At 46.4% G+C, this 14,396-nt stretch overlaps 1 protein-coding gene across 1 annotated transcript in view; it reads right to left on the bottom strand.

The window, feature by feature from the left end:
• Frem2 (FRAS1 related extracellular matrix 2) overlaps window positions 1–13,859 on the bottom strand; it is a 155,091-nt gene extending 141,232 nt beyond the window's left edge. The window contains exons 1-2 of the mRNA XM_045155033.1: window positions 8,451–13,859; window positions 5,322–5,411 (exon numbers count right to left, since the gene is read on the bottom strand). Coding sequence (XP_045010968.1) covers window positions 5,322–5,411; window positions 8,451–13,782 — 5,422 coding nt within the window. The 5' untranslated portion in view covers window positions 13,783–13,859. The remainder of the gene's footprint in view (window positions 1–5,321; window positions 5,412–8,450) is intronic.
• Window positions 13,860–14,396: the final 537 nt, after the last annotated feature.

The raw sequence follows: 14,396 nt of genomic DNA, 5'->3' as shown, positions 1-14,396 counted from the left end.
GTGAGTATGTAGATACTTTATGTGAATACAGCTTTCTGGTTTGTTTTTTATTTTTTATTTTGATTTTCTGAAGTAGGATCTCTGGCCCTGGCTAACATGGAATTCACTATGGAGTCTCAGGGTGGCCTCGAACTCACGGTGATCCTTCTACCTCTGCCTCCCGAGTGCTGTGATTAAAGGCATGCGCCACCACACCCGGCAGCTTTCTGTTTGTTTGTAATCTGTCATAATGTTGCTTTCTATCCTCTAATAAAAACTAGGGTAATCAAAGCCAAAAATAACTTAGCACTAATAGTCTGTCTTTAAAAATTCAGTGACTCCGAAAATATCTATGTTTCTTTTAAATTTAAGTTTCAGATTTGTTTATATGACATAATGATAACTTTTTTATGAAAATAGTTCTTTAAGAAAAATAACTCTGAGCTGAGCGTGGTGGCGCACGCCTTTAATCCCAGCACCCGGGAGGCAGAGGTAGGAGGATTGATTGCTGTGAGTTCGAGGCCACCCTGAGACTCCATAGTGAATTCCAGGTCAGCCTGGGCTAGAGTGAGACTGTACCTTGAAAAACCAAAAAAGAAAAAAAAAAAAAGAAAGAGAAAGAAAAAGAACTCTCTGGATGGATGCTCTTTTCAATCTTAAGGATAGTTTGTTGAAGATTTCAAAGGAATCTTCAAAACAGCTGGTTTCATGGGTTTGTGAATGCGAAGGCTTTTCTGAGAATCTTTCTTGGTGCCACAAGGACGTAAATTAAATCTAGGGTATGTGAATGTTCTCTAGAAATAGAGAGGCTCCCCAGGACATTATTATAGGAACTTTCCATAGAATATTGTTTAATTTATCCTTACATAAAAATGAAGGGTGCCTCCTCCCTCTTACCACTTTAATCATTTTAATATATATAGTATATTCATCATGTGCTCAACCCTATTGGCCCTGAGGCAAAAAGATTATGCCCTCAGATGAAGGCACTGCTCCTCTAAGGACAGAGATGTTCACATGTGCAAATGGTCATCATGTGACATTCTTGCTGTAAGTAAAGTTAGAGGTAGAAACACAACATGACTAATACCCGCATGGCACAAGGAACAGCTCTGGGAGGAGATGATATTTGAGTGGTGCTGCAGGATTATTAACAACCATTAGCGCTGAGGGTGGGGCATACCTGGAATAGTTATGTGAGGTGGCCTTGAGCATCACAACGAAGAGCTAGAATAGTTCCTTGGAAAGAAAATTATAATGGGGATGAAAAGCACTTTTATCATATGGAACCACCATAGAATGCTGAGAGGAAATGAGATAACAAAACGGGCTAAAGGAGTAAAATGCTTAGTAGCTTTTTCCCCCTCACAGGATTCCACAGGGTTAGATCTAAAATTAGAATTCCAATAGGCAATTACCAAGGAGGATGTATCTCCCAGGTCTGTAGTATTTTAACCTCATGAAGATATAAAGAGTGAAACAGAAAAAGAACTGGGAAAGAAACAAGAGTGGTGAATGAGAGCACAGACCTGAATACAACCCCGACCTTGAGCATTGGATGTTTAGATTGCAGCTGCACGTTGCGTGTGTAAGAATCCACAGGACACTGGAGGAATACGTTAGTCTGAATTAATGTTTTCTTGCTCTTAACTGATATGCCTGTAAATATATTTTAACACTAATCAAGAATTAAATTATGACTATAGGGAAGAGTGCTCATAAGTTGAGGACAGTAGGACCTTTAAAATATATTGGAATAAACATTCACAATCCAGAAGACACAACACCTTCCGTACACCCTCTAGGAAGGCTGTCTTCTGGCTTTGTTCTGACTGGTTGGACTTCCCAACAAGCTCGGTCCACAGAAACCAGGGAGTATGCGTTTCCGCCTTTTGCTACCTATCCTGAACGAATGAATGTGAAAGCTCTGGTTTTGGGGAAGAACCTGGAATTCAAATCAGCCTCTGATTGCCTGCTTGTACATTTGGAAGGAGGTCACTTACTAATTTCTGTGATTCAGTTTCCTGATGTGCCAAAGAGAAATTATATTTTTGCTGTTGTTCTTTTACCAAGGTCTGAAGGATGCCATGAAGGCAAAAATGCATAAACAACAATAATCACATTGTACTTTAAAGTCTAATTGCAAGAAGCCTAAGACGTAAAGATCTGTGTCTGTGCTTGTACACCCAGTATGGCATCAACGTAAAGGAGGAACACAGTAGGACCTCAGTGCTCTTTTCTCCTGTCACTTGCAACTCACCTCAAAAGTGCTCCAAACCCCCCAAGGAAGGAAGACATTCCAAGCCCCATCCCTTGAGTGGTGGTTGGTCCCCAATTCATGACCACACCGTAGTGGGTGCGTCCCGACTCCAGCAGGCTCTTGTCAGATAGGACTAAACTGAAACAAGAGGCTTCACTTGGGCTTCTGTTCTCAATCATTTCCTCTCCTGTTCTTGATCTCTGCTTGTTACTTGTTATTTCCTTAAATAGTTTATTTATTTATTTTTTTATTAGATTGCTTGTTATTTCCTTAGCCAAAATCAATCCTACGGACTTGATGGTGACTTCAGCGAATGGGAAACAGTTCACAGAGATTTCATAACTGTATGCCACTGGATCTTAGTGGATTCCTAAGTGGGAAACTCTGGAAGTAGCTCACACATACCATGGACTGATTCACGGGTGTGCATACTATCTTGGTATAAAGGCAGTGGTAACAAATCTCTACAGCCAATATACTGTAAGTTTAAATAGCACTGGATTTCTCATGAAATGTGAGGCTATTTCTAAGAAAAATTGAAACTTCATTAAAAATCAGGTTAAGTTAATGTTGAGTTATATATATGGATTTTTGTTTGTTAGTATTGAAAATTTCTGTTCATTCTGTCAAAGGGACCTTTCTTTCATTGGAGAGGTAAAAGCAAATTCTGTGTAGCAACAGTTTGCTACAATCTGTCTGAATTCCATGGGTAATGCTGTGCATGGAGAGGAGAAGCAGTAAAGAAACATGTCTGAAGTTTCTCTCTGTGTGAGGCTGAAACCGGCAAAAAGCTCCTGAAATAACTTCACTCTCATTTTCATGAACATGAAGATCATCTTTAGAAGCCATGATGCATTTTTAGCAAGTCTTAAACTAGCCATTTCTTGCTTAATATTTTAAGTTATGGATCCTGTGTAATGTTTTCCAGAGTTTGAATACAGACCAAAGTTTTAAAATAATTTCTACCATTCCACCCAACCAAATATGTCTAGTAGTGTCTGTCTCTCTGTGTGTATGTGAATAGGGAACACCGAAAACAAAATGTAGAAAAAGAGAGAGAGAGAGAGAGAGAGAGAGTCCAGGCTATACAATGATCATAATTGTAGCCACTGGGTATTTAATGTTTTTGTAATTTAAAATAATACTTTTGCTATTGAGGCTTGTTCTTTCATTCTGATATAAATGTGATGTCTTAAAGAAATATCTGATTAGTTCAGTTTTCATTCTATAGCTCCTTTTTCCAGTAGATTTTTTTCCCGTGAGTGGCAAAATTTTAAAAGAATTGAACAACAGCAGCAAAACAACTGAAACACAGATTTTTGAAAAAGTCAGTTGGTTCATATCTTAGCACTTTGTTCTTTCCTGGGTTTCTTTATTCAGCATGTAGGATACTGAATTATGATCCAGTTACTCTCAAAGACATCAGCTATTTTATGTTTTAGACTTATGGTAGGAAATAAATACTTGTACCCAAATTAACACACTTTTTTTTTTTTTGTCTTTTGGGCACACAACCCATAGATCATTTTTCAGACATGTGATCACGTCATATCCAGGGATATTTTGCAGACTTTTTTTTAGCAGTTTAAGAGATGTGGAGGATGACCGTGCATCTTTGAAATGAATGACATAACTGTGTGCCACACTGAGAGAGCATCATAAAACATCCCTGAAAACGGAGTCTGAATTATTCATCTTTCTCTCTCTTCTCCCTCACATGTTGGTTCCTTCCTGAGAACTCCCATATCTCATTCACACAACACAAATGCTTGGTTGAAGGCTTTTGGCTCCCTAGGAGGCACACAAGACCCAAAACATATTTATATTTGATTCACAAACAACTACACTTCTCTTAGTCTGTAGGGAGAGGAGGAAGAGCCAGAGGGAACAGAAAAGAGTATGTCAGTCAATTTCAGGGAGCAATAATGGCAATATTTATTGTTTAGGAGACTTAAATGGAAAGTCACAATACTCTGGGCTGGGGAGAAAGCTCTGTGGGTATACCTACATAAAAACCAGGTATGATCCTATACATCTGTAACCCCAGCACTGTGAGGGGTCCATGGAGAGGAAGATCACTCACTGGGGCTCCCTGGCCAGCCAGTCTAACCAAAAACACTGCATGAGCTCCAGGTTCAGAGAGACCCTGCCTCAAGGAAGCGCGGTGGAAAAACAACAGAAGAGCACTAGCGACATTCTCTTTAGCCTCTGCAGGTATGTCTTTGGGGTGTGTGCACGCGCACACGCAAGCACACATGACATGCACCCACTCATACCAACACACACACATGCATGCACAAACATACACAAAAACACACGCACCCACAGTCTACAGAGAGAGAGACATACCCCATTCTCTGCAGTGTTCTTCAGATGTGGCAAAGGAAAATTTTCAGCCAAACTAGATCACAAAAATCCCCAAGCTAAGAAAATCAGTAGAAATCCTGATACTGATACAGTAAAATCATTTTTATAATCAGCGGGTCCTTTGGGACTCTGGCAGCACCTATGTGCAAATTACGAAAGGGTACCCTGTTGGGGTAGACTCACTCAGATGGGCACAAGGCCAAGGGGAGCTGGGCTGGATTCCAGCATCCTCCTGTTGCCTCAAGCAGTCAACCTCATATATGACATAATCTGAGCAACTGGACAGGAGATCATATTTAAAGAGATTCTCTCTCTCTCTCTCTCTCTCTCTCCCCTATGTTTAAATTGTAAGACAAAAATAATATAACCAGACCTTTTATCTAAGTCATTACAGAGTAGAATTGTATCAAATTAAAATTATTACATCTTCTTATGTAGGTGGGTCCCATCCAACCTGCATCCTGAAGGCCACATGGTTCTAGGATACTTATTGTAGATGACAACATCGTGCCACAATATCAAAAGGCTAGACATCCCTGTTAGAAAACCCCCAATTCACTTTGTAGTTTCAACTAAGCATCAAATGATACCCAATCAAGATTCTTTATAACAATATCATCAGAGAACAACCAGGAATATTCACTGTCAAGAGAGTGGATTACGCAACGAGGACTAACCCTCTCTTGGCTAAACCACCAAGAGAGTTGACACTTACCACCATCTTCAACCGCAAACTGGAACATATCACTGGTGGCATTTGCCCCTCCTCGTAAGACATAGCATATTTTCATGTCATTAATGTCAGCTAGAAAATAACCAAAGAGAAAGCTGATCAATTACTGCTGCAACATTAATGGCTTGCTACTGGCGATAAGTCCTATTGGCTATTATGTTTCTATAAACATGCTTAGATCCCTTTCTGAGAGGAACAAGGCTCAGTTCTCATATCTTTGAAGCCCTTTGCTACCACCTGTTCTGTGGAAATCTGATCTCTCACACGGATAAATGGGTACAAGACTTAGATTATAATAATAGCAAGGTGCTGCTCCTCCCAGTGTTGATTGAGTTCATGCACCAAAGGAGTGACTGTGGATTGTGAAGCACCATGACAGGTGGAAAGGAAGATATTTTGGGGCATGGGAGATTTCCTGGGCTTCTTGAGATCACACCCTGTGCCTCCCTGTGGGAATGCTCCTACAGAGAAGCAAAGAAAAGAATAAGCATGGGTTTTCCTCCCCACAGTAGCTTGCTTTTAACTTTTGTAGTAAAGTAGCTGTTTTTAATCTCTCTGCTTATGTCACACTTCCTCCTCCAAACCAAAGCATGTGATATGTATTAGTTGGCACGACTAAAACTCTTTTCATTTTCCCTATAAGGTTTTAAGTACAGATGTACAGTTTGCAAAGGAAACTCACATAGGGAAAGATTTTGATGGTGTTATTCTAGTTATTTCTAAAAATAACAGAAATATACTAATCCTTTCTATAATCACCAGTTTCCTTAAGCCACACAAGTATTAGTAAGATAAAACTTTATAACCAAAACATTATCTTCTTCAAACAATTATCTAAGAATTAGCAAGATTTTCTTCTAATTATGATAGCAATATGTTTATTTTGGTTAATCTACACACCATTCCATAGTGTATATTATAACTTCATTAATATGCCTTGTAACAACACCTGGTTCAAGTTCTTTGGGGATGTTTTTGCCTTCCTGAAACTGGTTTAGAATTTATTCAACAAAAACATTATCATCATATACTCTTTGTAGCAGGGAGAAAAGTCCAGGTACTTGAGAAAGGTGATTGTGATCTTGGGGGAGGAGTGGTGGTATAGTAAGGGCCACCTTGGAAAATAACTCTTTACCTGACTAATTCTACATTGTGAATTTTGATACCTTACAATGAATTAAAAATTTTTTTCTCCTAGGGACCATTTAGTTAAGTAGTTTAAGAATAACTTTTTATGACCACACTTGCTAAAGTGATTCATGAACCTATCTTCTCACGTACCTCTTCATGATAAAGCAGAAACAAAAACAAAGCACACGACTGCTTAGCTCTCACTGTACACATCACTTTCATTTTCCCCACAGGAGGAGTAGCCATGGGCTCCCTGATGGTGTTCTCTCCATCTTTAATCCCTTATCTAATCTCTATAAATAACTGCCATGATCTTAGCTCCTGTCTCGACTTGTTCAGATGAATGTTGTGTGATTAAATCCTAAGTTTTTCTAGTCAATATTTGAGTTGGGATTAGAATGTGATAATTATTTTCAAAATATAATTTTCAAAAACATAACTCTTTATGACAAACTTACATTTACAAAGACCATAAAAGTTAATCTCAAAGTTAGTGCCAACATGACTAACTGCCCATAAGGAAAGAGCATAATTTTAGGATTCAATAAGAAATGATACACTAATATTTCTGAGCAGTGGGATTTAGCCCATAGACTTTAAATGAAATCATTTCTTTATCTTCATCCAAAAATTCTCTTAAAAAATCTATAAGCCCAGATTCATTTGGCATCAGAGGTGGGATTTGAAGGACTATTTTCTGCTCTGATATCTTCCTTTTGCCCGCTTCACTTTCCATGAAAATACACCAGCATAACATTGCATGGCATCTCTATCACAAAGAAAGCCTTTGCATACAAGTTTCCTGCTGGTCTGGCATGACACCTGGAGCTCTGAGGTTTTCCTGTCCCTGCAGGCCTGGGATATATTCAGGCCATCAGCCAAGAATCAGGAGGCCGGGGTGTGAAGCAATTTGCCAGCATCAAACAGAAAGGCAGTTCATTCTAACACCACGTTTTGCTACAGCCATGTGCATTAAGGTGTTTGTTACCCAACAGCAGAACACTGTTTGAGGAAAAGAACACCCCCACTGGGATGTCCTGGGGTTACACTCCATTTCCACTCACAGAGCCCACAGAGGGTAGATCTCATTTCCACTCTGATGCAGTGAGACCTTCATGAAAGCAACACAAATCCCTTTGTAATGGTAGTTGCTGGCTCTGGGAAAAGGAGCCAGCCGTAACTCCTCAGGTAGCACAGTGAATGGCTTTTCCTTTCCCTCACTGAATGACTCTGAGAGGTCGTCGGGCCTTCCTGTCCTGACCACATCTGAACACAGGGGAGCCCCAACTGAGGAGTCTATGGGTTCAGACCTCAGGAACTCAGGCGCTTGAGGTACCGGGTGCTGGAGGCTGATGCAATGTTTCTCACAGGCAGAGAGAGGACATGCTCAAAAGCATGAAATGATTTTCTCCATCTACCATTAATCTTGTTTTTCAGATCTTTAGCTTTGTAGCAATAGGATAGAAGAATAATGTGGAAATGTATATCTAGTCTTCTTATGCCTCATTAATTTATGCTCTCCTTTTTTGTGTGTGGATCCTAGTAACATGCCCTGTTATAGGACACAACATTTTAATTCTGGTGCATTTATCTCTTATGTCTTCAGACAGTTGCTAGACTGAGTCATAACTATTATAAGACAAAAGGATGGGTGTTACACGGTATGCCCACAGGAAAGGGAGCTTCAATTTTCACTTCCTAAACATGTGCTCCTGTTTTGTCAATATACCTCGTCAGTATCAAAGTAACTTGAAGAAGCTATACAGGGCACTTCTGCGGGATAAACAGCACAGTGGAGATGTTTTCCCAGGAGGGTATCTATTCTCTTCCCTTCCCCTTTCCTTCCTTGACTTTTTCCCCTCCCTTCTCCTTTTACTCTGACTTGATGCTCTATTTGAAAGGCTTTGGGTGACAGACATGCCCTCAGGAAATGACACCTGCAATGTGCTTTAGTTAGAAGGAAACAAGTGTGGGACATACCTTGGGTAAACTGTGTGATGCTGTGGTTGCCTTTGGCCAAGTTGAGGAGATTCCCATGCTGAGGCTCTCTTGTCACAATGAACCTAAGAGAGAAATGGAGGCTGTCCCTGTCCTCCACTTTCAGTACTTTGCTTGTGATCATGAATCCCAAGTGGCCAGTGGCCAGAGTGCGAAGTGTAGAGGCTCCTTTGTTCACTGCAATTTGAGGGATACTATTGTCAACAGCTAACACCTGGATCTTCATTACTTGAGGTCTCCTTGTTTCAAATACTGTGTTGGGAAAAACATAGAAGTCTGAGTGGGTGCCGTCGGTGACTGTGAAGGAAAAGCTATCTTCCGTTGACTCCGTGCCATCATGCTTATAGCTGATCAAGTTTTCATTCAGGTCTTGCTTGGTGAAAACCATGACAGGTCTGGTACTGTTATACAGGAGTTGGCCATGGACAGGCAACTGGGTGACGGTGAATTTCAAGGACTTGTCTGGAGTATCTCTGTCTTCAACTGTGAGCTCAAAGGGAGTGATCAGCTTGCTTTCACTTTCACTGACAACTAAGTTATGGATGGTGACCACTGGCTTTTTGTTGTCCACATCGCTTATGGAGATACGGAAGGTTCGGAAGACAGGGTTACGTCCGTCTGTGACTTGAAACTCAAAACTGTCCATCTTGACCTCATCATCTGCTGTGTGGATGTAGTAGATTTTGTTACCAGCCAGCTGGAGCTGAGTGAAAGAGGTGATGGACATTCCAGGTCGATCTGTGCACTCTAAGTGACCTCTCACAGGAGCTCTGGTGATAGTAAAAACTAAGTTCTCATCAGGACTGTTCAAGTCACTGGTGCTCAGCAGGTCTGTTGTGAGAGTGACTTTGCCACCTTCTTTCAAGGACACTCCCTTACTTATCACATCAGGGAAGACAATGTCAAGGCTTCCGATGGATACATAAAAGTAGCGATCTATGAGGGGATTCATTCCATCGGTCACATCGAATTTAATTAGGTCTCGGATGCCCTCTTGTCCAAAATGGACATATTGAATTAAATTTCTGTCCACTTCATCCTGGGTAAAATTCATGCCCAGCGTGATATTTTCAAAGTCACCTGATAGTTTCTGTCTCTGTAGTAAGCCATGCCCTGGCCCATAGCGAATAATGTAAACCAAAGATTTATCTTCAGAATCTAAATCAGTTGCCATTAATACCTTGTTGTTGATAACCTTGGTCTCCCCAATTTCCACTTCCAGCCCATTGTTGATAGCCATTCTGGGGGTCTCATCATCAACAGGGACAACCACTATGAGAACTGTCTTTTCCACGGAGTGTTTGCCATCTGTTAGTCTAACCACAAAACTGTCTTCCTGGGTCTCTGAGTCATCATGCTCATAAATGATGCTAGAACTTTCTATGATCTGGTCCAGGGTAAAGCTTTCCACCAGTACTGTGCCGTTGATCAGCTGGTTCATGATGTGGCCATGCATGGGGAGCCTGGTGATGATGAACGTTAAGTCATCTGGGGGGATGTCACCATCAGCGGCATTGAGAATGGGGGTGTCAACCACTAGACTCATGCCTTCCATCACCATGAATTCCCTCATGAACATTTCTGGCTGTTCATCGTTGGTGGGGATGATTACAATGGGGAAAATATGTCTCTCTGAAAAGTTAATGCCGTCGGAACACCGGAAGACAAATCTGTCCTCCACTGGCTCCACCCCTCTATGCACACTCTGGATGTAGTTGATGTGCCCCTGCCTGAGGTCTTTCAGGGAGAAGGCACTTATGGCAATCCCTGCTCTTGATTTCTCAGAGCCTGGGGCTGGAGAAATGTTCTCCACATAACCCGAGGTTGGCTGGATGACTATCGTGCACAGGAGGTCATCGTTCAGGGAATCGATGTCCTCAGCACTTATGTGCGTGGAGGTGATAACACTTTTATCACCTTCTAACACTACAAACTGCTCGCCCACAGAAATTTCTGGGGCCTGGCTGTCCACAGGGAGGATGGTCACCCACACAGTAACACTTTGAATAAGATTGGAACCAATTCTCCACTCTTGAGATGTGTCCGACAGACTCAAATTAAAAGAGTCCACTTTGGGCAACAGGCCAATCTCACCGCTGGTATGAGCATAGACAACGGAGCCCTCCAAGATATCCTTTTGGGTGAACTGCTCTGCTGGAGATCCACCAACCAAGATTTCTCCATACAAAGGTGGATCTTCCAGGAGGAAAGTCAACATCAAATCATCAGAGTCCTGATGGGTCCCCTTAATAACATTGGCAGTGACTTCAGTAGCCCCGTTTTCTAAGACATCTAGATAGGACTCTAAAGTACCAGCAGGAAGGCTTAGCACCGGCACCTCACGGTCCACTGGCCGAACATTCACTCTGAGAGTGATGGGCACCACATGGTGTCTGTCACTGACCTCTAAGGAACAGCTGTCAGTCAGGGACTCATCCCCACTATGAACATAGGAGATTCGGCCTTGTTGTATGTCCTCCAAATTGAAGCGTCCGCCTACGCGCAGCATCTGCCCGGACATTTGTATGTGGCCATGTTTGGGGGCCTGTGTGAGCGTGAGTGAGATGTGAGCCACATCAGTGTCCACGTCCTTCACATGCAATTCGTTCTCACCCAAGATGTGGAGGCCTTTCTCCTGAACGGTGAAGCCAGTGTTCAGGATCTCAGGGGGCTGGTTGTCCACAGGTTGCAAGTAAAGGGTGAACGTGCCGGCAGCCACATTCCCAGCCTGGTCCTCCACCTGGAATTGGAACTGGGCCACTCGAGCTGCCACTCCCAGCTCTTGACCCGGGGGTCTGTAGGCAATTTTATGGTGATTGATCTGGGCCTGGGTAAACTGGGTCACCACCACTGCAGGGTTATCAGTGAAGACCAAACTGCCCAGCGGGGCTGGCGGGTGGTTCTCGTCTGTGTCCGTGGGAGGCTGGGTCACCGTGTAGCGCAAGTCTCTGTCATCTGTATCTAGGTCAGTGTAGCACAGCCACTTCCTCCTCAGCGGTGTGAGCTGGGATTCCTGCACCACCATGCGCAGGGGACAGCCTCCTGCCAGCTCTGGGGGAAGACGGTCCACAGGATGAATGCGAATCACAAACCTCTGGATCCCTGATTGATTAGGGGGGTCGTTGTTGTCCTGGACTCTAAACATGAACTGGTCCATCACTGGCCCAGGATGGTGGAGCCCGGAGTGCCTGAAGAAGAGCTTCCCGTCTGTTATGTCTCGTTGTTTCCACTCTGTCACTGTCTTCTCATAAAACGCTCCCTGCTTCCTCCACAGGCCCTGCCTCAGCTCCTCCTCCTCCGGAGGAGGATGAGTTTGGCGCAGAAGCAGATGCCCTGTGGTTGAGAAGGGCGACTCCAGGACAAAGTGGAGCAAGGCGTCATCCGAATCCATGTCAGTTGCACTCAGAGCCAAGGGTGAGATGGGCACTGTTTCGCCCTCCGCCAGTGTCAGCCCGGTGTTGGCATTGAGGACAGGTGGCTGGTCATCCACCGGCACCAGAGTGATGGGGAACAGGAACTGGACCTGGTGCCTGCCTCCGCCATCCACCATCCGTAGCACCAGGTTGTCACTGAGAGAACCGTCTCTGTCCACGTGCTGGTAGACCACTCTGCCGGCAGCCAGCTCAGCCACTGTAAAGGCCTTAGGTGCCGAGCCGCCGCTGGAAGCACCCAGAAGGACAAGATGGCCATGCCGGAGCCCAGCCACCACCTCCAGTCTCACGGCTTCTAGGTCGTCTTCGTCACTAATCACCAAGTTTTGCAACCCACTGCCCGCAGGGCCTGTGAGGGGTCGAGACTGACCCTCGTAGAGAACGAGCCCTGTGTTCCGGGTGACCACTGGGGCCAGCGTGTTCATGGGCTTCACTACCACCATGAAGGCGAAAGGGTCGGAGGTTGCTCCTTCAGGGTCCACCACTTCCAGCTCCAGTTCAAACAGCCGCTCCTGGTCGGAGTCTTGGGAGGGGGGCTGGTAGGCAATCTTCAGCAGGCGCAGATCCTGCTGTGTGAAAGAGGAGAGAGGGAGGCTGCGGTCGTCAGTGCTCACCAAGTAGCCCTGCCCCTGCTGGAAGGGAGAGGTGAGGTTGAAGATCAACAGGTCCGGGTGGGACTCGGCATCCTCCGCCGCCAGCATGTCTGGAGTCAGGGCAGTCAGTACAAACTGGTCCACCTCCATCATCATCATAGCCACGAAGCTGGGCTTGGGTGCGCTGTTCTCAGCTCCTCCCCGGATCCTCACGAGCACCTGGAAGTGCTCACGTTTCAAAGCTGGGCTGTCTACGGGAGCCCCCCGGGAACGCAGCTCCACCACCATGGGCACCCAGTCTCTGTTGGGCGAGCGACTGGGCGCCGTGTGGCGATAGCGGACGCCCAGCTCCTGGAAGGCTTTACAGTCCATCAAGAGGGGTTCGGAGGCGCCCCCCTCCCCGGCTGCCCCGGGGACTTGCGGGTAGTGGAGGAGTTCTCCGTAGCGAGGCAGCGTGCTTGAACCCGACAGGATGCCCACGCGGCACTCCTCGGTCTCGGGCTGGTAGGCGAACTCCAAGCTCCGCGCATCCAGGGCATTACTGGTCCCCAACAGTTCTTCCACGACCAGAGGCAAATTGCGGGTCACGATCTCCAGTTGGGTGAAGACCACCTCCACCTGGAGGGCCAGTGGGAGAACGATCGCCCCGCCCGGAGCGTCGTAGCGCAGCTGCAGCCGGACGCGGTCGCGCGAGGGGCTGCGCGCGCCCAGGTGCGAGTAGCGCACGTCGCCGGGGCCGAAGTCGCACGGGAAGCGTTTGGGGCTCAGGCGTCCCGGCCGCTGGGCCAGCGCGTCGCTGTCGAGCACCGTCACGGCGCAGCGGTCCCCAGGCTGCACCTGCAGCACTAAGTCGTGCAGCGGATCCAGCCACACTTCGCGTCCGAAGGGCACCCGGAGTCCGCGGTTCGCCACCACTATGGCTTCCTCCGCGGGGACCCCGGGATCCCTGGTGAAACCCAGGGACGGCGGTGCTGCTCCGGGGCCGGCCGGCTGGGCAGCGACAGGGCTCACCGGTGACAGGAGAAGCGGCAGCAGCAGCAGCAGCCGAGGAGGCGGCGGCGACGCAGCAGGGGTCGGCTGGTGGACGCTGGTGGCTGTCCTGCGCGCGCGGGTGGCCAGCCTAGGGGTCCTGGCTGCGTGCATGGTCCGGACGAGTCGGAGAGCGTTCAAAGTCAGTCCCTGCAAAGGCTGCAGGCGACACCTCCGTGAAGTGCCCGCAACTCCGATCGGTGCCCACAGGGTCCCCCCGGGCAGTGGGACCCGGGCCGGGGTGGGGGACGTGCAGACCATGTCCAGGTTGGAACCGCAGCCCAACACCCTCGCAGTCCGTCCGGCTGCTCGGTTTCCCGAGTCTCTCCACCTCTACTTCCCCGGGTCCGGGACGCTGGGCTTTTAGGAAAATCCCTCCCCTCCTACCCCGCCCCTTGCTAAACTCCCAGGAGACCCAATCGCTGGTGCCGGGAGGAGGTCCGAGTGCAGGGATGGGCAGAGATGGGTGTCAATCACCTCCCCAGGGCCGAGGCGGAGAAACTGAGGGGAGGGGAGCGGTAGAGAAAGGCGCCACACGTTGTTCTGGGACTGAGGTTGGGGGGACCCGGGTGGCTCACCCGGCTGAAAGCAGAGCTTCGGTTGCAGCCGAGAAGAGGATCCACGATTTTTTTCTTTTAATCTTCCTATGTGGGATCAGCCCGGTTTAGTCCCCCTCCTTGGTCAATGAGATCGGGCGCAGGATGGTCAAGTCTGGAAACTTGCAAAGTTAAGACAATGTCGTTGGAGTCCGAATGCAAACACAGACCCGTGGAAGTCGCCCTGGGCACAGTTTTGAAAGTGGGCCACCTGGAATTAAATGTCTGCGGGTGTGTGTGTGTGTGTGTGTGTGTGTGTCGGGGGGCGGAGAGCCAGTT

Source organism: Jaculus jaculus, chromosome 7 (genome assembly GCF_020740685.1).
Source record: "Jaculus jaculus isolate mJacJac1 chromosome 7, mJacJac1.mat.Y.cur, whole genome shotgun sequence".
Lineage (NCBI taxonomy): Eukaryota > Metazoa > Chordata > Mammalia > Rodentia > Dipodidae > Jaculus > Jaculus jaculus.
This window is presented reverse-complemented; position numbering and strand designations above follow the sequence as displayed.